At 49.7% G+C, this 26,492-nt stretch overlaps 1 protein-coding gene across 1 annotated transcript in view; it reads right to left on the bottom strand.

The window, feature by feature from the left end:
* Positions 1-26,492, bottom strand: part of PIEZO1 (piezo type mechanosensitive ion channel component 1 (Er blood group)) — a 125,200-nt gene that overhangs the window by 56,073 nt on the left and 42,635 nt on the right. The window contains exons 3-8 of the mRNA XM_063141292.1: positions 16,921-17,043; positions 10,681-10,723; positions 9,646-9,808; positions 4,053-4,224; positions 2,690-2,903; positions 734-905 (exon numbers count right to left, since the gene is read on the bottom strand). Coding sequence (XP_062997362.1) covers positions 734-905; positions 2,690-2,903; positions 4,053-4,224; positions 9,646-9,808; positions 10,681-10,723; positions 16,921-17,043 — 887 coding nt within the window. The remainder of the gene's footprint in view (positions 1-733; positions 906-2,689; positions 2,904-4,052; positions 4,225-9,645; positions 9,809-10,680; positions 10,724-16,920; positions 17,044-26,492) is intronic.

Below are 26,492 nucleotides of genomic sequence, written 5' to 3'. Positions count from 1 at the left end.
CATCTCCACATCTAAAAAGTTGAGCTGCCTCTCCTAAACTTAGGAACTGGCAGTAAGAACTTTTAAGTAAAATAGGGTGGTATTTTGGCCCCGCCTCCTTTTGTTTGGCTCCTCCTACCACTGTGATGCAGCCCCCAAGAGCTTCTACTGAATGGGATTCAGCCCTCGGACCGAAAAAGGTTCACCGTCACTGGCATAGAGATGGCAGCTCGCTTAAAGCTGCCACGGGGGATTTTGGGCTAACGGTTCAGAACATGAAGCTCACAGCATGTAACCAACGCAGTAACACCCCTGCCTTCACCCTCTGCCGCTCCCTTGGTACAGCTCATGGCACCCCGTCCAAGAGTTGTGCTGGGGCCCTGATCACGTCTTCCCTGGCGCTGTTCTCCTAAACCGGGCGGCTCTGTGCAAGTTGGGCTGCAGGATCACAGCTGAAAGAACGTGTTTTTGAAACTGTCAAGTACCGGGGACAGGAGAAGCCAGGAGTCAAGCAGACTGAACAGAGGGAGATGAGAGGGGGAAGCAGGGCCATCCCATCAGTCCTGCTGAAAGGTTTAATCCCCCCACACACACTCCTCTTCCCTCCCCATGCCTTTTTCCTTGTGTGTCATGCCTTTTTAGATGGCAACCCTGCAGGCAGGGGCTCTGGCAGCCTTTTTGTCCGAGGAGCAGGATGGGGGGGGGGAAGCTTTAAATAAATGAAAGAGAGCAACTCTGAGCCAGGATAGCTCACCTGCTCGTTGGGGTACAACCTGCGGAGCTTCACCAGGGTGGCCAAGGCATAATAAAGCAGCAGAAGGATGCCCGGGTTGGCGTAGACGGGCCACGGGAAGCTGTCGTCCAAGAACAGCACGTTGGGCTTGTGACAGTCTTCGTGCAGGACAACGGCCTTCAAGCCAAACAACCTGCAAGGGACAGCGATCAATGCAGTAGTCAGGCTCAGCGGCAGCACAGTCTTCGGTTATTTATTTATTCATTCATTTATTCTACCAGGCCAAGGCCAGAGTTTAACTATGGGAATCACTGTTGGATTGGGAGGAGGAAGTGGGGAGACCAGGGCAGGGATGGGAAAGGCTTCAGGGAGCAACGGGGCTAATGAGGGAGCCCTGTGGGGCAACCCAATGGGGCTGGAGAAAGCAGGGGCAGGCGTCTCTCTGTGTGGGGTGCGTGTGCTTCCCACAGATGTTGGGACCCTCTCAAAGCACGCTGAGTGAGACAGGGTGCTCACAAACCATGCCCACCCCCATCTCAGCCCGGTTTCTGAACGTTGATTCTGCAACACCGGGACTGCAAGTTTGGGGGGCTTTTGCAAGGCCATCAATGGCATGCCGTGTGCCTTTGCGCACCACTCTCACAAGCGCGGCTTCCCCGAACGTTGAGTGCGTCACTCACAATGAATCTCAAAAGCCACAGGTAAGGATGCAAGAAAACCGAGATGGGAAACCGCCCCACACCTGCTAGCCAAAAGACTTTCCCACGGGAAACCCGGCATGTTAAGAGAAAGGGCAGAGAAGAAGAGCCCCCGACCGTCCTGCGGATGCCCGTCAGGAGAGCCAGGGAGGTTCAAAGTGGCCGGCAAAAGCTCCCGGCTTTGATCCTGAGCCGGCTTTTGAAGAGGGCGGAGGCCTGCTTCTGTTTGCAGAGGTGTCGACTAGAGCCAGAGTCACTCCGCTGGGCTGGGCAGAGTCAACCCCAGGGCACTGGGCTCCCAGGGGATCAGGGATGACGGTGTCCAGGAAAGGAAAGCTGATCCAGAGGCGGCTCAGGCTGCCAAGAGCCGTCCAGATATCGCTCCACTTGCCCTTCAAGCCAACTCCTCGAGTTTCAAAGGGTTTGGAGAGAGAAGAGAAACCGGACAGGGCGGATTCTCCTAGACCAGTCTTCCTCAACCTGGGGCGCTCCAGATGTGTTGGACTGCACCTCCCAGAATGCCCCAGCCAGCAGAGCTGGCTGGGGCATTCTGGGAAGTGCAGTCCAACACATCTGGAGTGCCCCAGGTTGAGGAAGACTGTCCCAGACGATCCCTCTTGTTACCTTGGAAGAACGCAAACAGGGTCACGATGGACAGACGTGCTAAGCTGAAACTTTCACCCGGCATCTTTAGCACGGGGAGATCTTTGGGGCATCAAAGGGGCGTTATGTCCCCTCTCCTGTTCTGGCCTCTTGACATACCTCTGCTTTGCAGCTTCCCATTGTTGACTGAATTGCCAGTAAAAAAAACCCAGCAGGTCACACAGCACGGCTGCCACTGTGGCACCATTGTCAGGAAAGATGAAAGAAACCCAACCCATCCCTCTTCTCAGTTGAGGAGAGAGATTCAAAGCTAAGCCATCCAAGACTGGCAGTTGATGTATCAAGTGCAAATACAACTTGCACTGTGTGTTCTGGGAAGCAGTCATGCTACGCCTCTGTATGTAGAACCACAGAACCGGGGCACCTAAAGGTCATGTAGTCTTGCCCCCTGCATCACCTTCGACTAGCCTTCTCCAATGTGACGCCCTAGAGATGTTTTGGACTTCAACTCTCATGAGTCCCAGCCACATGGTGAATTGTCAGGAATGCTGGGTGTTGTAGTCCAAAACATATGGAGGGCACCAGGGTGCAGGAAGCTGCCTTAAACAATCCAGGCGATGGAGCGACACACCGTCTCAACTAACCTCCCCCCCCCCCCACAAACACATACACTTACCGTGCCCAGATGTCGGCAGGCGGAAAGACTTTCTGCATGAAGGGGGTCTGGTAGCCGTAGAGGCAAATGAGGTGGCCCCCGGCAAAGACGTCCACCATGATGCACAAGGTGTTGAAGGCCAGGTGGCTGACCGGGAAGTGGCAGGCCCACCAGGTGCAGAGACCCACGAAGAGCAGGTAGTACACGCTGGAGAAAGCGGAGGGCAAGGTGATCCCTAGGACGGGGAGAAGAAGAAGGTCGCCGTGATTACTGGGGCACAAGGCAGAGACCACAGGCTGGGTTAATGGGGACGGACGAGAGCTAAACACCTGCCAATGGAATGACAATGAGGACTAGAATCTCTCTTCAGAGACAATGGAAGAGACTGAACCTTTGGAACCGCCTCATAACGGGTCAAAGCACTGACACACCTAGGCCAGCACAGTCTACTCCAGGTGTGCAGAGCCTGAGGCCGTCTGGATTCCCCAAATGGCTATGTTCCTTTCCCTGGACTCACCACCTTCCCCCTAAATCACTGATTGCTTACTGGTTTCCTGTCTTCTGTGCAGTTTCTTCCCCAAAGGTTGAGACGCCTCTTCCTAACGCTTAATGACTGGCAGGAAGAGCCTGAAGCGAAAAAATGAGCTCCGACCCCCTCCATACTGATTTGGACGTGACATTATGTGCAGGAATCTGCAAGAATCTATGTGGGCACCCCCAGGGGCCACCTACACGTACTCAAGGACGATTCCAAGGAGCAGCCTCCAAACGGCCTGTTAGGTCCTGTGTTCCAGATGTGCTGCTACGCTAACAGCATGAGGGGAAGACTGTCCCCCACACCTGCAAACCCTCCTCAGAGAACTGTAGCTTCGGAAGGTACCTAGTCCAACCCTGCTACTGAGTGTAGGCTCTGCAAGGCAAGGTGCAGCTACAACACGCCTGACTGATGGCCAGCCAGCCTCTGCTTAAATAACTCTGGTGAAGGAGAGAGATTTAACAAGAAGCATTTAATTAACCTTGCAAAGGACCTATGCTCAAGGGGCTTTACTAGCAAATAAATGTCATCTGAAGATTTTGGGGATGGAGAAAGGCATTGCTGGGCAATATGGCGCCACTACATCAGCCTTCCTCAACCTGGTGTCTTCCAGATGTGTGGGACTGTAACAGCAACAGCCATGCAGGCTGGGGGTAATGGGAGTTGTAGTCCCATACATCAGGCTGGGGAAGTGAGGACTATCTTAAGCGCGTTGTGAAAACGCTCTTTAAATGCCACTTCCAGCTACGACAGAACAGCAATGCCTCAGCACCACCAATATGGAAGCGACCAAAGGAGGAGGAGTCTTTTGACATCACTGACATTGGCCAATCATCCTTTGGCACTTACCTGCCAGTGCGAGCAAGACAACGGCCAGGACTTTTCCAACGGCCATCAAGAGCCAGTGAGCTGTTTCACGGAGCCGGGTGGCCAGCCGCGCCCGCTGCCTCGAGGAGCCCACAGCCAGTGCATCGGCAGGACCCCGGGGACTTGATGCGGCCTCATCCACCGCAGCTTCTTCCTGAAGGGGAAGGAGAAGGCGATGAAGGATTAGAGACATGACACGCAAGAACTCCAAGGGACGTTTCTTTAGGGCAGCCTTGCTCAACCCGGCCCCATCAAATGAGTCGGACTATAACTCCCATCATCCCCCAGCCACTGCTTAAGGATGATGGACATTGTAGTCCAACAGGTCTGAAGGTGCAGGCAAGGCTGCTTTAGAACGACACGGTCCTAAAGACTGCGCCCACAAGGGAGAAACTGATCAGTCACTTACTGGTAGCAGCTAAATGCAACGATAGCAGCATTCTGGAAGAGGAAGCGAAAAAGCGTGGGAACCATGAATAATGGACAAGTTGATCGCCTCCCTGAGAAATTAAACCCTTAATTTGGATGGAGAAGGGCCAGGACTGCATCTAACTCAGCGCTTTAGTAAAAACAAAATCGGAACTGCTATCGACGCTGAATTCTGTAAACCTGAATGATGCTACACAAAGCCATTAAAGTTGCATCCCTTTTGCTTCTTATGCACAATATCTTCCTGGCTTCTGAAAGTTAGGAGAAGGCGAACAAGTCCAGCCCTGACATGCCCTTCTGAGATTTCACCCAGTACCGGCCTACGCACTGCCATCCATATCTTCCAAGGCTGTTCTTAAAGACTAGGAACTTTATGCTTTTTTAAAATTAGGAATACAAACGAACTTTCATGCAGAGATTACTGTTGCTGTTGTTGAACCTGAACACTGATGTTGATGCTGGATTCTGTATACTCGTTTCTGTGTTTTTACACTGCAATTGCCAGAAGCCGAAATCAATGGACATGATTTCATACACTGAAGATATTGGGGGGGGGGGGGGGGACACATTCTGATTTTATGGATGTATAATATGACAATCTTCAATGCATTTTTTTTTAAGCAGCAATATATTTAGATATGTTGATTCATCTCTTCCCAGGTCAGCAGTGCCAGGGAAAATAAATCCGTGTATAGGGATCGTTTACGCTCTCCTGAGTACAAGGTTAAGCCAAATGACACTCAATCTACCACTGTACTAATGGTAACACCCCCAAGCTGTCCCCAGGAACTGGATAGAGAGGCTGTGGGATTGCAGAATGACACCCCCCTCCCGACATGAACACACATCACGCTGCTCATCTTTGGGTGAGCAGCTAAAACTTGGCTTGGAGGAAGCTCTTCACAGAATCATAGAACAGTCGAGTTGGAAGGGGCCTACAAGGCCATGGAGTCCAACCCCTGCTCAATGCTAGATTTAACGGAGTTACAGTGCATGTCGACTCAGAACTGACACCAGTTGGGGAATGCTGCTACACATGATCTTATGCCCATTTCATAGAATCATAGAATAGTAGAGTTGGAAGGGGCCTATAAGGCCATCGAGTCCAACCCTCTGCTCCATGCAGGAATTATTTTATTTATTTAGAAAACCACTGGAGTTCCCAACAGGCGACCTCACACCAGGGACTTCCTCAGTTTCATGAGTCTCAAGATTGGAGCATGCCGGCTGAAGCGGTCCTTTCCAAGGTCCTGCTACGAGAGAGAGGGCTCGTGGCTGGAACAAGCGCCCTCCCCCAGCCACCAGGCCTCCTGCCTACCCCTTGACCCAGCACCTGGCCTTGTTTATTTCATTAGCCGGCTTTGGAAAGCACATTCCGCTGGGCCCTGTTTTTCTTGGCTGCCCATCCCGGGTTCCCAACGCCCGAGCGATTTTCCAGCCTGGCGCGGCTTTCACAGCAAAGGTATTTGAGCTCCGCCTACTCCGTGCTGGCCGGGCTCCGTCCAGCAGCTCCAAGTCCAGCCTGGATCAATTGCGCCGAAATCGTGCAAAGCAGAGAATCCGCTCCCTCTCTCCCCACACCCCCCAGGAGAATCCAGTGGAAAAGACTGTGCCGAAGGGCTGACTGATCTCACAGTTTCCAGCTCAAGCTCCGCGTTTGCTCCAGAAGCCGGGAGAAGAAGAGAAGAGGTTGGGGAAATGAACAGGAGGAATAGCCACCCCAGACTCGGAGGGCTGAGCCTTGGGGCAGAAGGGAGACAGTGAGGGGTGTATGTACCCTGTGGATACATACTAGTGTTGGAGGTCAAGACCAGCTGGAGTTCAACAGCATCAGTACCAATATTTATATACCGGTTCTCAATGAACAAATCCCATAGCTGTGGCCTCTCAAACCCCACATGTATGCAAACTGGTGGTGAAGATGCACTCTACACATGCTCAGAGGCAGACTGCCCTGCATTAATGACCTTCACATACACCTTGGCATGGAAGTATCATAGCAAGGGTTCGCAAGGGCTCTCCGACATATTGCTGTGCCCTGGACAAAACATTGTCTTTAGTTTCTCTGTATGCTGCCTTTCCGTGATCAACCAAGCCCAGAGCAGCTGGGAGTGAAAGCAGAATCATAGAATCACAGAATAGCAGAGTTGGAAGGGGCCTACAAGGCCATCGAGACCAACCCCCTGCTCAATGCAGGAATCCACCCTAAAGCATCCCTGACAGATGGCTGTCCAGCTGCCTCTTGAAGGCCTCCAGTGTGGGAGAGCCCACCACCTCCCTAGGTAACTGATTCCATTGTCGTACTGCTCTAACAGTCAGGAAGTTTTTCCTGATGTCCAGCTGGAATCTGGCTTCCTTTAACTTGAGCCTGTTATTCCGTGTCCTGCACTCTGGGAATAAATGAAGTACAAAAAATAATAAAAAGTAATGCCATAATAATACAGGTGCTGCTGTCCTTCTTGGCTGGGTAGACCATGAAACAGTAGTCGTCAGTTGTGACAACTCATTGTACGGTGTGTGTGTGTGCATAGAGACAGAGAGGGAGGGAGGGGAATCTCTTCTGTTGAAGATGTTCTTTTGGACAATGTAAACATAATGCCGTATGTGTCGGCTTCCCACAGGCAGCTGTTTGGCCACTGTGTGAACAGAACGCTGGCGTAGACGGACCAGCGTGGCTCTTCTTACATTCTTAATCTACCTTTTCAATCTTTCCCAGGATTTGCGAGGCAACTCTGTCCAGTTTCTGGCAGTTGTCAATCGGGTGTATAGAACCCCGCCACAGCTCTGGAATCATCTGCCACTGGATCCACACCCCTGAGCCCACCCGAGCCGTGCCTCATCTTCTACCTCCCCTCTCCGTGTTCCTGCTGCAGCAATAAAAGGAAGTACTTCTTCACACAGCACAGAGTTAAATTATGGAACTCACTACCACAAGATGTAGTACCACAAGGATTCACGTGTGGAGCTGCTGGGAGAGCACCTGGGGGTGGCCCAGGTAAGTGAGGAGGAGGAGCCAGTGTCAGCAGTGGCCCTAATGGACTGGGAGGGCGAGGGGGGAAAGGGCCTGGAGGCGGAGGAGGACAATGGAACCAGTTCCCTAGGGAGGTGGTGGGCTCTCCCACACTGGAGGCCTTCAAGAGGCAGCTGGACAACCATCTGTCAGGGATGCTTTAGGGTGGATTCCTGCATTGAGCAGGGGGTTGGACTCGATGGCCTTATAGGCTCCTTCCAACTCTACTATTCTATGAGTCTATGATTCTATGACCTTGCTGTGGGGGTGGAGGACCGTAGCCTGGAACTGGAGGTGGAGGACCAGGGGGAAGTGGATCCAGCAGACGTTGACTAAAGGGCTGTCCTGGATGGCTTTGAAAGGGGGTTGGATAAATTCCTGGAGGCAAAGGCTATCAATGACTACTAGCCCTGATGGTTAGTATTCAAGGCAATAAGCCTGTGTGCACCAGTTGCTGTGGAACATGGGCGGGAGGGTGCTGTTGCACCATGTCCTGCCTTGTTGGCCACTTGTCAAGGGCTGGTTGGCCGCTGTGCAAACAGAGTGCTGGACTAGATGGACCCTTGGTCTGATCCAGCATCAGGGCACTTCTGATGTTCTGATGTTCTAACTAGACAAAAGAGAAGCAGAACCAGCCAGCAACTGGGACGCTCCCCCACCTCCTTCTTATGGGAATGGAAGCCAACTAGTTGCAGCGGGTGGAATAAGACGGGCAAGAGAAGTGGCCGAAGGGACGGCCACACAGGGACATGCCCATGCCCTCGCCATCTCTGTCCAAAGCAGCCTCTTAAGAAGCCCCTCTGAACCAAGCCAGGGACTCTCCTGCAGTTCATACAGCACCGAGCACGTGTCAGAGAGCCATCGATGCCAGCAGGCAGGTGGCTCTTTGCTGGACCCGGCTGCCGAATCCATCCTCAGCCGTCTCCCGCCAGCCCCGCATAATGTGGCCTCTGTTGAAGACGCGATGTTTGTTAGGGCGTCTCCGTGGCAACACGGGGACGGCCAAAGTCGCTCCTCCGCCTGGGCAGACGTGGGGAACCTGCCGTGGAGGAGGCTGGTGAGTCACCCTCGGAGGTGCCAGGAAAGTGTCTCCTTCTCCTTCTTTCTCCCCCCACCTCCGGATCTCTTGGGTGGGGAGGAATGAGGAGGAGGAGAGGAGGTTTTGGGCAAAAGAAGGGCTAACGCCAGTTGCGTCTTCAACAAGGAGAATACAAGGAGCGTCGAAGGGTCCAGGTTAAGACACATGATGACTTTGAGGCCATCTAGGTCCGAATCGCTCGGACCTAGGAGCTTCTCCTAATGGTCAACCGAAATCTACCTTCCTGCAACTTTTAAGCCCATCAGGTCTAGTCCCACCGTCGGGGGCAGCAGAGAACCATTATGTGACAGCCCTTCAGGTATCAGTGCTTGAATCCAGGGAGGGACGAGGAGAAATTTGTTCCGTTCACGCCTCATTTCGCACTTTTGAACCCTGAAACTCCACCGTCCTTTGATATTCACAGACGTTTGCGATGGAGTTTCTCCCATCAAAAAACGCACACATAAATCTGTACATTAGGGGGAAGAACATTGAAAGAGGAATTGTAATAGGGAATCGCTTGCAAAAAAAAAAATGTATATCATAGGCAAAAAAAAGGCATGCAAAAATGCATATATTGGGAGTAATATGCACAAAAATGCGTATGAATTTCCATGCAAACATTTTTTTAAAAATCTCGACGTTTGGGATGAACAAGACTGGAGAGATGGGAAATGGAGACAAAGGGAATTGACAGATTTTTCCATTCCTACCAGGAGGCCCAATTAGCTTCATTCTACCCAGCCCTGAATATGTGAGATTCAAGTAAGGCAGACATGGGTTCTAGTGGGGATGATGGGACTTGTAGTCTAAGACAAATGGAAAAGGTTAGGGAAGGATGCATTAGCACAGCCTTCCTCAACCTGGGGCGCTCCAGATGTGTTGGACTACAACTCCCAGAATGCCCCAGCCAGCTGGCTGGGGCATTCTGGGAGATGCAGTCCAACACATCTGGAGCGCCCCAGGTTGAGGAAGGCTGCATTAGCAGATGAAGACCGGCTGAAACTGGTCCGGAAGAGCCTGGACTGGACCGATTCCAACGGTGAACGGCTTCTCACCTGTTCTTGGAGCTGGCTGGATTCTGACAGTCGACTCTCAGCTGTCTGTTGGTGCGCCGGCTTCAGGCGGCTGCAAACACCCAGGCAGATGGCTGAGACCAGCAGGATCCCGAGGTCGGGGGCCACCAGGCGCACCGAATTGGGGATGTCATCCAGGTCCAGCCTAGACGTGGGAGGAGGGAGGACGTCAGAGCGTTGGCGCAGCCCCGCGCGTGCCATCTGGGCCAGGCGTCTGCCTCGGCGGGACACGGCACAAAAGCAAATAGCCCTTGCTCAACGCCGGGAGCGAGAGCGGCTTTGCAAACTCCTGAGGAGGCTTTCTCAACCTGGTGCCCTCCAGATGTTTTGGATGAGAACAGCCAGCTTTCCGGACCAGTGGCCAACCTGGCAGGAGCAGATGGGAGCTGAAGCCCAGTAGATCTTCAGGGCGCCAGGTTGGGGAAGGGCACTCGGCGGGGCGAGGATTTAAAGGAACGGCAGCCCAAGGGTCAAAATTGTGCAGGAGCTCTTGGGAGCTGCATTCCAGCGAGGGGCCCAGAATTCCAACATATTTAGCTTAACGTCCTTACTGCCAGTGACTAGCCTTACAGGAGGCCTTTCAATATTTTAGAATTTGTTAGAGGGGAGATTCCTGCATTGAGCGGGGGGTTGGACTGGATGGCCTTATAGGTCCCTTCCGACTCTGCTATTCTATGATTCTATGAGAAGGAAATACTGTGACAAAGCCAGAAAACCCCCAAGCGGTTGGTTGGTCAGGGCAAAGGGCAGTGGCCATCTGGTGAGCCTTAGAGGCCTGGATTGAGACCCCAGGCAGACCGGGCTCAGCCCATGGGCCAGAGTTACGACACCCCTGTTGTAAGGGCTACGACAAAAGCATGGCATTGAACCTCAACATCTCAGTCCCCAGCTGCCTAAAACAGCAGCTTTGGTTCCATGTTGAGGCTTCCCCAACAATGGGCCATGCTGCCGATAGGATGGAGCTCTACGAGGATCAGCATCACCCTGCCCAACTTTCCCTTTCCCTTTCACACTTACCTTGTGACCCCGATGTGCTGGGCAAGTGTTTCCCATGTGCTGCCTGCAAAGGGTAAAATAATAATAATAAAGACATGATTAGCTATTACCCTTTAATGCAACTCCTAGCAAATTAAAGCCCTAAACAGCTTGGGGCCAGGCTATCTGAAGGAACGCCTCCTCCCGTATGTACCTGCCCGGACCCTAAGGTCATCCTCAGGGGTTCTTCTCCGTGAGCCCCTGCCAAAGGAAGTGAGGCAGGTGGCTACTAGGAGGAGGGCCTTCTCTGCTGTGGCACCCCGGTTGTGGAATGAGCTCCCCAGAGAGGTCCGCCTGGCGCCTACACTGTACTCCTTTCGCCGCCAGCTGAAGACCTTTTTATTCTCTCAGTATTTTAACACTTAATTTTAACTTAAATTTAAATTTTACTGTTCTAACTCTGTATTTTAATCTTATCTCAATTTCTGCTGCGTGGTTTTATCCTGGTTGTGCTTTTTATACTGTATTTTGTATTTGTGCTTTTAACCTGTGGGTTGTTTTATTGTGGTTTTAATTTTTGTGAACCGCCCAGAGAGCTTTAGCTATTGGGCGGTATAAAAATGTGATAAATAAATAAATAAATAAATAAATTGAAAGGCAATAAACCACAAGACTACCACATTATATACTTGACGCTCCAGGGTTTTATTTCGTTTTATAAAAGGGTAATTTCCACCTGACAACATGCATAACTTGTGAAATATTGTAAACAACGTAAATGGCTGGTCAGGATCTGTGAGATATTCATTATGGACAGTTTCTCCTCACAAATTATTACTGACGACTAAGAACAACTAGTAATTTGACGACTATTTGTTTGAAAAGGTGGGTACTTTGCCTTAATTATACACATTCCACAAAGACATCAAACACACGACCCGAGGGGTATATATTTTGTCAAATGCTCATGCATAATCATTGGGTGCAGAAAAGGCAAGCCAAAATGATCAAGGGACTATAGCAACTGCCCAGTAATGAAATGTCCCGTCTGAGAACATTTAGCCTAGAACAAAGGCAAGTAATGATAGAGGTATATAAAAGTATGCACGACATGGTAAAAGTGGATAGGGAGAAGTTTTCACCCATCTCTCATAATGCAAGGACTTAAATGAGTCATCCCATGAAGCTGATGCTATCCAGGGCAGATAAAAGGAAGTCCTTGTTTACACCGTGCATAAACTATGGAACTCACTTCCACAAGATGTAGGGAGGACCTCCAATTTGGATGGCCTTAAAAAGAGATGGATAAATTCCTGGAGGAGAAGGCTATCAAGGGCTACATGTCCTGATGGCTACGCGCTAACTCCAGTATCAGAGGCAGCGTGACTATGTACACCAGTAGCTGGGGAACATGGGCAGGAGGGTGCTGTTGCACATGAACCCCCGCCTGTGGGTAGCTCATTGGAACAGAATGCTAGACTAAATGGACTGACCCAGCAGGGCTCTTCTTGTGTTCTCATGATGTTACAGATCTTTGTATGTGTCTCTGGAAGAGTGACTTTCTATATGCAGGCACTGATGTGGGCTTGTGACCTAGTTTTCCTTTTCCTGTATGCAATGCTAAGCCTGCCATTTGCAGGTACGTAAATTCCATCATAGAACATGATCCAATGAGTCTTGGTTATATCTTTGGAAGTAAATGGTTTTGCGTGTCTTCTTGCTCTATTTCCCCCCTTCTTTTTCCAGGTTCTTTTTTGGAAATACTTTAAAATTAAATGAAAAACGTTGCTGTTTTAAAGAGAGGTAGGAGAGGGGAAAGGCCTGGATATCGCTTTGGCAACAAGAGAGAGGGCCTTTTCTGTGGTGGCCCTCCAATTGCGGAACAATCTCCCTGACGAGGCCCGCCTAGCGCCAACATTGTCATCTTTTCGGCGCCAGGTCAAGACTTTCCTCTTCTCCCAAACATTTAGCAATATGTAATTAGCCTGGGTTTGTTTTTACTTATTTATTTATTTATTTTATTACAAACTTAATGTTGTTAAATGCTGTTAAAAAGCCTGGGAGAAGAGAAGAGGACCTTTTGTGAACCGCCCAGAGAGCTTCGGATATTGGGCGGTATAGAAATGTAATAAATAAATAAATAAAAGTCTTGACCTGGCGCCGAAAAGATAACAATGTTGGCGCCAGGTGAGCCTCATGGGGGAGATCATTCCACAGTCGGGGGGCCACCACCGAAAAGGCCCTCTCCCTTGTTGCCATCCTCTGAGCTTCCCTCGGAGTAGGCACTCGGAGGAGGACCTTAGATGTTGAGCGCAGTGTACAGGGAGGTTCATGTCGGGAGAGGCGTTCCATCAGGTATTGTGGTCCCAAGCCATGTAGCTTGGGACCACAAGCTACATGGCTTGGTTTGTATGTTTTTGTGATTTAAAATTTTTGTATATTGTTTTTAAGTGTTTTTATCCTATGTAAACCGTCCAGAGAGCCTCAGCTATAGGGTGGTACACAAATGTAATAAATAAATACTAAACTAAGCATATCTTTATTGCTCACAGGCAAATCCCACTTACGTGGATAGGACTTCCTTCCCAGAAAGCAAGCTTAGGATTGCAACATACAATGCATGTGTACACACACAGGTAGGCCAAGAGGCACCGTTCTCCCTTTTCTCTCCAATCACAGGATCTAGACGGCAACAAACCTAACTCAGGCTCTCCCCTCGTTCTATTTGTGGGGGAAGTCGACTAAGCTCTTCTCCTTATCAGGTCTGGGGAATCCAGGCAGGAAGCACGCCAGGACAGGGGTCCCGCGCCAGACGGATCAGCCCAGGGTGATGAAAGCTCAGGGGCAGCTGTTCTGAAGAGGCCAGAAAGATCAAGCCGTATTGATTTTCCTCGGAGCTAAACCGTCCCCAAAGACATCAACCATACCAGCCCCCAGGGCACCAGAGCACAAATACAAAAACTGGAGTACACCCCCAGAGGCCATCTAGTCTAACCTCTCGCTGTGAAGCGGAGTCAATGCGTCTTGCCAAGGCTAGTCCTCCAACCGGCCCGTGAACTCCAACCAAAATACAGGTTTATCCAAAGCAGAGCAGAAACGTGACTATCTAAAGAACAGAGTTAGAGAGGGACTCCTGGAAGCCAGCCATACAACTAACTCTGCTGTTCTTGGCATGGGAGTAAGATGATTGATCTACCTTACGGGGGTGTTGTAGGTGCAAGCTCTTGAGTTCTCTGGAACTCTTCATCAGGTAAGATGGTAAACAAAGCAAAACAAATAAGGGGGAGAAGGAAAGTGCCTAGGCTGACCCTATGAAAAGGAGGACAGGGCTCCTGTATCTTTAACAGTTGCATAGAAAAGGGAATTTCAGCAGGTGTCATTTGTATATATGGAGAACCTGGTGAAATCCCCTCTTCATCACAACAGTTAAAGCTGCAGGAGCTACACTAGTGACCAGATTTAAAAGACAGCAGGGCACCTGCAGCTTTAACTGGTGTGATGAAGAGGAAATTTCACCAGGTTCTCCATATATACAAATGACACCTGATGAACTTCCCTTTTCAGTACAACTGTTAAAGATACAGGAGCCCTGTCCTCCTTTTCATATGGTCACCCTAAAAGTGCCTGATATTATGAAGTCTAGATTTGGTTACAATCCCAAGATGGGAAGTGAGAGGGAGCTGCAGACATTCAAATACGGCTCTGCCAGGGATTGAGAATTCAAAAGCTTGAACAGTATTTTGTGACTTTTGCATTGGCCTAACAAAGGCATTACGTTAATATGGATTTCAGCATTTTCCCCCATTCTAAAAGGTTTAAAATGCATCCCCTACGGCTTAGTCCCTGGCAGAAAGAGCTTGACGCTCAAATATGCTGCCATTTCGGCCCTTTTGCCTTTAGCCCTTGTCCATCACTGGAAAGCGTCCTCGACCCGGAGTGCTTTTCCGAACAGGAATACGGGTCTCGGGCTTAAAGAAATGCAACAGCGGCGTTTGAAAGCTGTCACATATCAGCGATATTTCATCTCAAATCAGAGCCAGAAGAAGAAGGAGGAGGAGAAGGAGGAGGAGAAGGAGGAGGAGGAGAAGAAAGGGAAAAAAGGCAGAGATGCAATTAATGTCAAAACTTCCAGCTGGGACAAAAGAAATTCCATTTCCTGAGCTGTTCAAGTGACAAATGAGCTTCCGGCAAGTGGAGATGCTCCATCCGCAGGAGATGGAGAGAAAGGTTCAGCAGCCAGGCTGGATTTCCATACAGGGAACATTCTCCGATGCTTCCAATTCCATCGTGCAGTGAGAAAGACAGCTGTTTGCCAGAGACCTCCCCCACCCCACCTCGCCCCAAAGATTCCGTAAGTCGCTGGAAAACAGAGAGATCAAGGACAAACTTCACACCGGGAGATCGCAGACCCCTCTCACGGCACAGACGCATTCCGGGCTCGGCCGGGCCTTCCCGGGTCTCTGCTTTACAACCGCTTGTAAATAGCTTTACAAACCGGCGTGTCAGCACCACTTCAAAAGGGCTGCAGCCAGGCAGCAGGGGGGCATGCTTCGTGAGAGGGGATCAAGCACAGCCTTGAGTGGTTGCAACGGGAGCAACAGGACCGGTCTAATCTCCTGCGACAGAAACAGCGTGCGCTTTTTGCAGGACATTTTGCCACCCCTTGATCTTTTCGGAGCAGGCGTAGACGTCCTCATAGCAAACACCTTGCCCCAACAGGAATGCAGGGGGTGGGGGGAGAGACTTAAAAGGGAGGAGTAGCCAACAGGGCTGCGGGTGAGAGATGCTTCACCCCTCTCAAACCCGCCGGCTCTTCCTAACTTCCTACAAAGGCACTCCCCCCCACCCCCGGGCTGATTTCCCCTTAAGCAACTTCCTGTTTGGTTTTGGAGCCCAGCTGGAGCAGAGGAAAAAACACTTTTAAAAATGACTTGTGGGCACCGAAGGGGGAAGCTTTGCAGGGGAGAGTCAGAAGGGGGGAGGGGAGGGTTAAGCATCCCACTCTCACCTGTCAATTCCCCCACCCACGCACCCTCCCCGGCAAATCCCCCTTCCCTGCCATGGCATTATTCCCAGGCTCACTTTGCTCCCGCAATATTCTGTTCTGCTGTCAGTTCTCACTAAGACAAGTTTCAACAGAAACAACAAGGGAACATCTTGGCCACAGAGGCGCAGGCACTGGTAACCTCAAGACTGGATTACTGCAATGCACTCTGTGTGGGGCTGCCCTAGAAGCTGGTCCAGAAACTACCTCCCTCTCATGCAAGCACTGAGTCATTACTGACTCTTGGAGGGACGCCAGCTTTCGCTGACGTTTTCTTGGCAGGCCTTATAGCGGGGTGGTTTGCCGTTGCCTTCCCCGGCCGTGATTACCTTTCCCCCAGCTAACTGGGTACTCATTTGACCTCGGGAGATGGAAGGCTGAGTCGACCCGAGCCGGCTGCCTGAAACCAGCTTCCTCTGGGATCGAACTCAGGCCGTGGGGAGAGTTTCAGCTGCGACACCTACTCCTTATCAGCCTGTAACACCTTTGCTGAAGGTCCTACATTGGCTGCCTGCCTGCTTCTGGGCCAGATAAAAGGTCCTGATATGATCCTATAAAGCCCTGAACAACTTGGGACCAGGATACTTGAGGACACACCGTCTCCCTTATCCTCCTGCCTGACTACTGGGGTCTTCTGAAGAGGCACACCTGGCGGTCCCACGTGGCTTGAAAACCACTAGAAGCAGGGCCTTTACCATGGTGGCTCCCTCCCTATGGACACACTTCAACTGATACCAGGCATGTGCCGCCGTTACTTTGTATTCAGGGTTTGCTGAAATTTATTCTTTTCAGGCAGACATTTCCTGATGGATGAGTAAATCCTAGCTGCTGCTTTATTGATCTATTTATTTATTCTATTTATTTAAAATATTTCCTGGCCATGTTTCAGGACAGAAGCCCTCTCAAGGCGGCTTACAACAATAAAATATATAAAAGCAGTTAAAATGTTAAAAACGATTTTAAAAAAAACATGAACACAGTAAAAGTGGCAATAAAAAACAATAATAAAAGCCAACCATAAAAGCAGCAGCGACAGCAAAGCAAATAACACCACCAACAGCAGTTGTATCAAGAGAGCACAGAAGTAGAAGCGTCTGTTCTCAAGGCCTTCTTAAAAGCTTGCAATGGCGGAGATTGCTTTTGCTATAATTTTTTGTAGCTGGGGCATTGATTCATTTCCACACCGCTCTGATCTCACTCGATGTGGAGCAATTTATACATTTCATATAAACACTCACAGTTTTGTTGCAGTAGCTGGTCCAAGCTGGGTACGGTATACAGGCATATTTGGAAGACCAAATGGGCCAAGAGGAAAAGGATGCTAGTCCCTAAGATGGCTCGGAGGAGGCGTCCCGTATGACCTGTGGACCGAAGCAGAAATGGAACACTTAATGCCTTTAAATTGTGCAAAAGTACTTCACATGCAGCTTTCACACTGTAATCCTTACAACAGCCTCGTTATATATTTTTTAACATTATTTATTTGTTACATTTACATTCCGTCTTTCCGGCAAGGAGTCCAAGGTGGCTTACATGATCTTCCTCTTCCCCATTTTATCTTCACAATGACCCTGCGAGGTAGGGTAAGCTGAGAATCAGTGACATACAAAGGCATACATCTCTTGGAAGGTAAATCAGCATTTTTGACTATTATGCCCTTACACGGCTTGGGACCACAATACCTGACAGAACGCCTCTCCCGACGTGAATATACCCGGTCACTACGTTCAACATCTAAGGTCCTCCTCCAGGTGCCTACTCCGAAAGAGGCTCGGAGTGTGGCAACGAGGGACAGGGCCTTTTCGGTGGTGGCCCCCAGACTATGGAACGATCTCCCTGACGAGGCTCGCCTGGTGCCAACGCTGCTATCTTTCCGGCGCCAGGTTAAGACTTTCCTCTTTGCCCAGGCATATGGCGGCACATCCTAATTACCCACATGTTTAGTTTTTTAATCGGTTTTTAATGCTTTATGTGTGTATGTTCTGTGTTTTAGAATTTTTAAATTTTGTATACTCATTTTTATCTCAGTTTTAGAATTTCTGTAAACTGCCCAGAGAGCTCTGGCTATGGGGGCGGTATATAAGTGTAATAAATAAATAAATAAATACATACATACATACATATTGTTGCACATGAGTGCCTGAGGCTGAGAGGGAGACAGAGTGGCTCAGCTATAGCCTGCAACCTTCTCTTCCATCGCCCTCTCCCAATCCTCACAAGAGCTGGGGTGGGCATTGAGCATGCCAGGATAAGGCCCTTCTTGTGTCTGCGGTAAGATGCTTCCCCCTTCTAGACCCCTCTTCCACCCAAGGACTCAGCCTGCATCTAGTTCCCAGGTGCTCTCCCACCTGAGAAGCTCACACACCAGGCCTGCCTGGCCTTAGCAGATGTGCTGTGGTAGAGCGCATGCTTTCCATGCAGGCTCAATCCATGGCTCCTCATTTTAAGAATCTTTGATACACAGCTGGTAACGGTCCTCCCTCTCCCCAACCAAGACCTTTGAGAGCTACTGCTGGAATCGGCAGCTCTGTGCTAGATATACTGATTCAGTTATAAGGCTGAGCCACGGGTTCAGCTTGCCTTCTGCCCATGCTCGGTACTAGAACAAGGGATGTACTCGGTACTAGAACAAAGGATGTCTGCATTTCGTGGGTTGTCAGGTGCCTGTTGTTCCATCATTTATTCATTGACGGAATCAGGTTTTTTCTCAATTTCCTGAATTCGCGCAAATTCACATTTGCACAAATTCACACTGGCGAAAATACGCAAATCACCTCCAAAATCTGCATTTTCACGTTTAACCCTATGGGGGCAAATGTGGATTTTCAACCAGTATTTTTTATTATTATTTTACATGTTTTTATGGAAAGTTTTTTAAAAAAGTTCTGCAAGTCCGCAGAATCTATTTGACACAGAAAAAGCCATTCTGCTGAGAAACCCACAGCTCGGATTCATAGAAATCTGAATTCCTTTGATTTGATTGTGTATTTCTCCGACATCACTTAGACCAATCTTTCGGTTAGTTCGAAGTATTCTCAACCCAACCCAACCCTAACTTCATTCCTTCCTGGTACTAGCTTAGCGCTGGATATTCAGTTTGGTGTTTGCCAGAACAGTTTGTCCTAATAAAAGCGTAAGCCACCATGACATCGCCCAAATCACATGCCACACGGCCGTATGAACGCATCACCAGGTGGCTCCTTTGGATCGCAGCCCAGCACACCCAAGGATCCTGACAACGATTGCTATTACAAATTCAATTTATGCGTCGCTTCCCATGGAAAAAAGCCGTCACGAAGCGACTTCCACACACAAATACAGAAATCAATCATTAATCACCAACAACCATAATCTGACCCAGTATACGAATAAATGCCATTAAAACATGATTTAAAAACAACACGAAAAGCGTCCATCCCAAGAACGTGGCCCCCAGAGAGCTTCTCTGAAATTCAATTTGCCTCTTGGACTGGTTTACTCACTTACTTGGGAGAAAGTCCTGTGAAATTCAACACGACTTACTTCCAAGTAGACATCAACAGGATTGCACTCTTAGCCTGTTACAGGAAAACAGTTGTGGGACGCCTTAAAAACAAGCAGATTTATGGCATTATAAGCTTTCGTGGATTGGAGCCTACTTTGCCAGATGCACAACGAGTTATCCTCAGTTGGCAGAGGCTGCCAGGAGAACATGTCAGTCTCCAGGCCACGCTGCTGCTGACCTGAAAGTTTCCATTCTTCAAAGGAGCAACTTCAAAGGGAGCCACCGGCATGAAATCACTGAACTAAAACTTATGGGGAAGTTTGATTCTATTTGTTTAGGCACGGATGGGGACAACGGTTTCTTCTCCAACCACAGGAGTCAATCAAAACAGCAAAGGCAGGGCGACAAGTTACTGTTGTCGTGAACAGCAGCTGTGCTTATCTTGTATACAATGAAGCTTTACATAGCATGCTCTTGCATTTCACTGCCAGCCCCTCCCACTGCTGTGCACAGTTTTTCTCTCTATACCTGTCTGTGTTTGCCCACAATATCCATGTAAATGTGTGTCACCAACACTCAGCAGTGGGGCTTTGCTAACCGCAAGGAGCAGATAAGAGCAAGAAAGCCTCCAACATCCGCTAAAGCAGCAGCACCGATTCAGTCTTACGTCATTTGGACTGGGCACAAGCCATCGCTCAGGAGCACGGCATGTCCCTTCGAAAAGGAGCAGATGGCAAGTGATGGAAAAGACTTTTCTGGCTGGGATCTTGGAGAGCTGCTACCAGTCAGAGCAGGCAATACTAGGTTAGATAGACAATAGTCTGACCTGTTCTAAGGCAGCTTCCAATGTTGACAGGTACATGCGTCTGCCAGTTGCCCCTATGAACCTACCTGGACACAACGATCAACATCTGAGGCCCTCCTCTGAGGGAGGCTTGGAGGATGGAGACAAAGGAGAGGGCCTTTTTGGTGGTAGCCCCCCAATTGCAGGACATTCTCCCCCAGCAAGGCTTGCTAGGTACCAACATTATTTATTTATTTATTTTATTTATTTCATTTCTATACCGCCCAATAGCCGAAGCTCTCTGGGCGGTTCACAAAAATTAAAACCATGAAGAGCATAATAAAACAACTAACAATCTAAAAACACAAATACAAAATACAATATAAAAAGCACGACCAGGATAAAACCACACAGCAAAAATTGATATAGGTTAAAATATGAGATTAAAACAGCAGAGTTTAAATTTAAGTTAAATTAGGTGTTAAAATACTGAGAAAATAAAAAGGTCTTCAGCTGGCGATGAAAGGAAAACAATGTAGGCGCCAGGCGGACCTCTCTGGGGAGCTCGTTCCACAGCCGGTGGCCACAGCAGAGAAGGCCCTCCTCCTAGTAGCCACCTGCCTCACTTCCTTTGGCAGATGCTCACAGAGAAGGACCCCTGTGGATGATCTTAAGGTCCGGGCAGGTACATATGGGAGGAGGCGTTCCTTCAAATAACCTGGCCCCAAGCCATTTAGGCTTTGAATGTTAGTATCAGCACTTTGTATCCGGCCCGGACCTGGACTAGACATTATCATCTTTTTGGTACCGGGTTAAGACTTCTTCAACCCCCAGGCATTTGATGGGGTCTTTAATGCATCCCTCAACTTATTTACAGCTGTCACTCATGTTTCAGTTGTTTTATGGAGTGGTGGTATTTTAGTGGAGAAGTGTTTGTAGCTGTTCTAAACGTTGTCTGTTTTAACCTTGCTGTAAGACACCGCGGGCCTTTTTTTTGAGAACGGTGGCTAAGAAATCTAAACAACAACTGCAATATTATCATGATTATTGATAGCACTTGACTTTGACATGTGACAAAGTGTGCTCTGCCCTGTAAAAGCTTACGCCACAATAAATCTTCAGGATCCCACAAGTCTCGTGGTTGGTCTTCCTACCAGGCCAGACGCTCCTCCAGGCCAGACCCGCCAAGCCGAAAAGCAGCCCACCAGCCACGTATGGCTGCACTCCAGGGGCTTAGCAAGCGTCCGGCTTTTGCTCCCTGCCTGGGAATGCAGCGAGATTGTCATGTAGCTTGCAGGCCACTGTTCAGGGCTTTGGGACTCCCGGACCAGAGAGTCTTGGCCTACGCTAAGCCGGAAGCGATCTCCGCAGGATCACCTTGGCCATGACTACCAAGACACAAAACCTCACTTGACGGCGATGCAGCCCAGGCCTGGCCAGGACCCCTCTCGGTTCCTGGCAGCTCACCTTGCGGCCCACGGACTGGAAAATTCCGACCAAATCTCTTGCAAGGAACGGCCCCGACTCAGATCTTCCACCAGATGCTGCTAAGCCCCCTGAGTTCCTCGCGTACGCCTCGTAAATCTGAGGACGCTGCCTGCAGGGGAGTGGGTGGGAAGGGGGGAGGAATGTGCGGGAGGGCAGGGGGAGAGGAGAGCTCACATTTTCCTCTCCAGACTGGAAAAGAGAGAGAGAGAGAGAGAGAGAGGGAGGACTCTCCTTCAGCCATTGAGCGTCCCTAGAGGGGACACTGGCAGCTACGAGAGAGGAGAGGGAGGGGGGAGACCTTCCAAAAACTCTCACTTGGTGTGTGTGTTTTTTACCGTAAGTTTGCTTTTGAGCTCTTTGAAGGGAGGCTCAGATGGCACAAAACCCCATGAAATATTCAAAAGGGTAGAGCCATTAGTGGCAGCTCCAGTTATGGACCTGTTCACTGCTGGAGAGACAAGAGGCAAAACGTGGGACCATCGGGGTGGCGTGTGGTGGTGGGGAAGAGACAGAAGGAAGAAGGGGACCGGTGTGTGCAGGATTCCACACTGGGCAGAGGATCAGTCGCGGAGTCCTTCAGGGATTCTCCTTCCTTCTCGCAATCCAAAGTTCGCAATCTCAGTTGTGCACAAAAATGTGTACATTTGAAACCGTGTGTACCAAAATGTGCATACTTGGGGAAATGTGCTATTCCACAGGGGGACCTGCTGCCCTCCAAATGTGTTGGACTACAACTCCCACCATTGCCATGCTGGCTGAGGATGATAGGAGGTGTGGCCCAACACATCCGGTAGGCACCAGGCTGGGAAAACTGGTCTGCCGTCTCCCTCCAACCCACCTGTGCAGTGGAGGCTGGTGGCTCCAATACCAGTGGGGCAGTGAAACCGCCCCTGGTTTCAGTTGGAGCCGGTCAGAACTCTAAAGGAGCTATTCAAGATGTGAAGAACTCCTTTAGAGCTCTGCTGGTTCTGACTGAAACCAGGAGCAGATTCACCATCCCACTGATGTCAGAGTCACTGGTACTGCTGGGTCTGTGGCCATCCCTTTGAGTTTACTCCTACCCTTGTTCTTTCCATTTGAGCATAGCAGTTCTGGGGCAGGGGGTGAAGAGGAAAAGAAAAGCGGGATTCATAAGAGATTTCAGCATCCTAAGTGAGCACGCACACGCATCCTTTCCAGGTACATAGTCAGGCTTGCCTTAAGGGCTCTTAGTTAATCATTCCTGTTTGGCTGGGACCTGCCTTTTCACAGCAACAACAAACCTGGGTTATAATTTAAACCATCAACTTCGTTGCCAGGGAACAGCAGCAAGGCAAGAGAACCACTGACCCGTCGAGACCAGGGAGAGGAGAGACCACAAAAGGGAAGGGGACGAGAAGATGCCCTCTTTAGCAGCATGCACACGGCACACCGATTCCTAAAGATACCTGCCAGGAGTGCGTGTGTGCGCGCACACACACACACACACACACACACACACACACAGAGTTACAGCCCAAAAGCAGATGGATGTACTGAACAAGTTAATGATTGAAAGAAGGCCTGATGCTGAAATGGCCACAGAAGAGGTGGTGCCACTGCGTAATGGAACATGTTGCTGAATCTCAGTACAGACCCACCCACTGGCTTTAGGCATGCCCCTATATCTTAGACTCAGCGCACCCCACCGGTAATATGACAGGCTTGTAAACAGCCACCACCCGGTCACCTTTGGCGAGTAAACCTGCCTCCAGGCAACCAGGCAAGGAGGCTTTCAAAAACCTATATTTCCTCCAAGACCTTTTTGAAGTTATTTACAAAGCTGAATTTGGAGATGTGATGTTTCAGGGTTCAAAGGTTTCAGGGACTTTAAAACTTTTAAAGCAGGGCAACTTCAATAGGGTGCCACCACCTACTGACCCCTAGGCAGCTGGGATGCCTCTTATAAAAGAACCCCATAATTACAGGGCATCCAAAGCACTTAAATAAAAGGAAAGGAAGGAAGGAAGGAAGGAAATGAAAAAACTAAAATCATAAAAAATGAAAACACTTTGACTTAGGTGCATTTTCAAATCCTTGGTCACTGGGAACATATTTTATGTCCAGCCCATTTTAAAAGCCCAAAATTGAAATGTGGGGGAATTGTGTGTATCTCAATCATGCATTTTGCCCCGTCCACATTTAAAGTGAGACCTTTGGGAGGGTCTATATCGTACAAAAAATCTAGCCCCCTCCCCTGCCTTATCTTGCTGCATGCTGTTGCTTTAACACAGTGGTTCTCAACCTTCCTAATGCCGCGACCCTTTAATACAGTTCCTCATGTTGTGGTGACCCCCAACCATAAAATGATTTTCGTTGCTACTTCATAACTATAATTTTGCTACTGTTATGAATCGTAATGTAAATATCTGATATGCAGGATGTATTTTCATTGTTACAAATTGAAATAGTGTTTTCCGATGGTCTTAGGCAACCCCTGTGAAAGGGTCATTCGGCCCCCAAAGGGGTCGCGACCCACAGGTTGAGAACCGCTGCTTTAACATAATATGAGAAGTGTTGTGCTGGATCAGACCAAAGGCCTATCTAGTCCAGAATTATGTGCAAACCATGGCTAACCGGCTTCCCCTGGGAAGGTCACAAGCGGGACGTGAATGCAACAGCGCCCTCCCGCCCATGTTCCCCCAGGAACTGGTATACGTAGGCACACTTTGTCTGATACCGGAGGTAGCATAGAGGCATCAGGACTAGTAGACATTTCCTCCAAGAAATCCTCCAGGTCTTTCCACACCCGTCTCTGCTAGCTGCCCCTCCCTCGAAATCTTTGATCTTCTAATGGAAATATGCAAGGTCTCTCAACTTTCTTACTAGAAGGGAGCCAGAGTAACACTTTGATAGCCTCCTCCTCTAGGAATTCGTCAAATCCTCTTTTCACACCATCCATGCTGGTAGCCACCACTCCATCTTGGGGTAGTGAAACCTGCGGTTGTAACTCTGCGCTGTGCAAAGAAGCTTTTCCTTCATCCCGTCCTGAATCTCCCACCCGTCAGCTTCACGGGATGACCGCACTGGGTTCTCCACCCCGTGCATCATTTTACAGACCTCTATTATACCCGCCCCACCTGTGCCTTACTCAACTTTTTCCTTGTCTAAAAGGCCCTAAATGTTGTAGCCTTTCCTCTGCAGCCATCGTCAACTATTCCCAGAATTCCTGCACCCAGGCTTGGCCATTCACCTGCCTCGATGACGCTGGACCTGTTTCAGCAGGTCTGCTCCAGTCCCTGCCAGCATAGGGCTTCATCAGGAACACCACATTTCAGAACTCGGCGCAGAGAATCAGTGGACGCGTAGGGTTGCCATACGTCCCAGAAAACCAGGAATGTCCCAATTTCCAGGAGATCCTGAAATGTCCCAACTGGCTGGGCAAGAATCTTGGATTCCTGGTCCAGCTGGCCGGAGAAATTCTGACCTCCAAAATGGTGCTTTGAGCCTGCTCAGCGAAGTGGCAATAGCAGAGAAAAAGATGCATCAATCCAGCGCCTTTTCCAGAGCATCACCGCTCCTCCACAGGCTCATCTGAGTCACTCACCGAGACTCACCTTATTGCGCCTGCAGCTGCATAGAAGAGGAACAGCAGCGAGGAAAGGCACACGTGCGCTCCTCAGGCTACCTGAGGCCCACGCCATGCAAAGGAGTTTGGTGAGCTTGCCTGCTTGTGGTCAGACCTTTAGGGTAAGCGCAGGGCAGAGCTGCTGGGTTATTTGTGGGGGAAGAAAGAGAGTTTTGTGGGGGACGGGAGGGAGCGAGCGAGTGGGGGACGAGGGGGTGAAGGAGAGGAAAGGAGAGAGGCAAGAAAGGAAAGAAAACTCACTCCTCCAAAAATCACCCTTCAAAAATCCACCTCCTTGGATTTGGGTTGCAAGCCTCAAATCTGTTACTTGGAAGTAAGTTGCAGTGAATTTAAGATGTCTGGTTTTACAGTTGTTGATGATTTAACTGAAAAAATGGGCTTTCCCTAGACCTTTACATATTGCTCAGTTTTTTTAAAAAATCCTAGCCTCCCCCCCCCGCCCCACACACAAAAATTGTCCCGTTTTTGTGGATTCAGAATATGGCAACCCCATGGACGCAGCACGATCGGATTGCTGTTCAGCAGGCCGGGGCAAACAAGAGGCCTGCTCAACCGCTGCCCAAATCTGCCCCTTCATCGGAAGGGGCCCAGCTGCAGGGTACAGCGCCAGAAGGGACCCGGTGGCAGGAGCGTGGGCTCTTTCTGGGAGAGAGGTGGGTGGGTTGCATCCGATCCAAACCAGACCGAAGGCAGGCTGTGGCTTTTTCAACCGCCTCTGCCTTGAAAGTCGCAGGGAAGCTCAAACACACAGCAGAACAGGGATTAACCAGGCAGGGTTCAGAGCTGTTCATGTGCAGCTCTTAGGAAAGCGTGCCGCTCGCCAAGCTGAGGTGCAAAGTGGCACGCAAGTTGCAATTTCAGGGAAGCGCAGAATTCCGACCTGCATAATGAGGACCTTGGCTCAGAGCATCCCAAGACCCTCCACTTTCATTTACAGAGAAGTTTCTACAGTCCCTTACATGGCACCAGGAGGAGATCTGAAACTGTGCAGGCAAGGTGCCTGCTTGATAGCTCAGGATCAGGAGACAAGTGGCTGAATGCAATTTTCCAGGGATTAGGGGAGAGGCTTCGATGCCCCATAAACCACCTGGCTCTCTCCCTTCTGCCCAGCCATACCAGAACAAATGATGTGAAAATAGGCAAGTGCGCAGAGTGTCACAGAACTCCGATTCTCTTGGCTAAATCCTGGTTGTAAAATGTCAGTGTTTTAGTGCAGAGACACACCAGCCTTGGTGTACCACACGTTCTGTTATAAAACTTTTGTTATGTAACACTGGACTTGCTCTGAATTTGGTGATCATCAAAGACCACACCGGAGTTGATTTAACCACCAGCTGACATGCTCCAAAAAGCAGCAGAGAATCTAACGGTGTGCTTGCACGAACATTTTTCCTTGAGATGGATCTTGGGAACAGCTGGTGCCATTTGCACCAGATCCTGAGTGGAA

The sequence above is a fragment of the Elgaria multicarinata genome, chromosome 14, assembly GCF_023053635.1.
Source record: "Elgaria multicarinata webbii isolate HBS135686 ecotype San Diego chromosome 14, rElgMul1.1.pri, whole genome shotgun sequence".
NCBI classification, from domain to species: Eukaryota; Metazoa; Chordata; class Lepidosauria; order Squamata; family Anguidae; genus Elgaria; species Elgaria multicarinata.
This window is presented reverse-complemented; position numbering and strand designations above follow the sequence as displayed.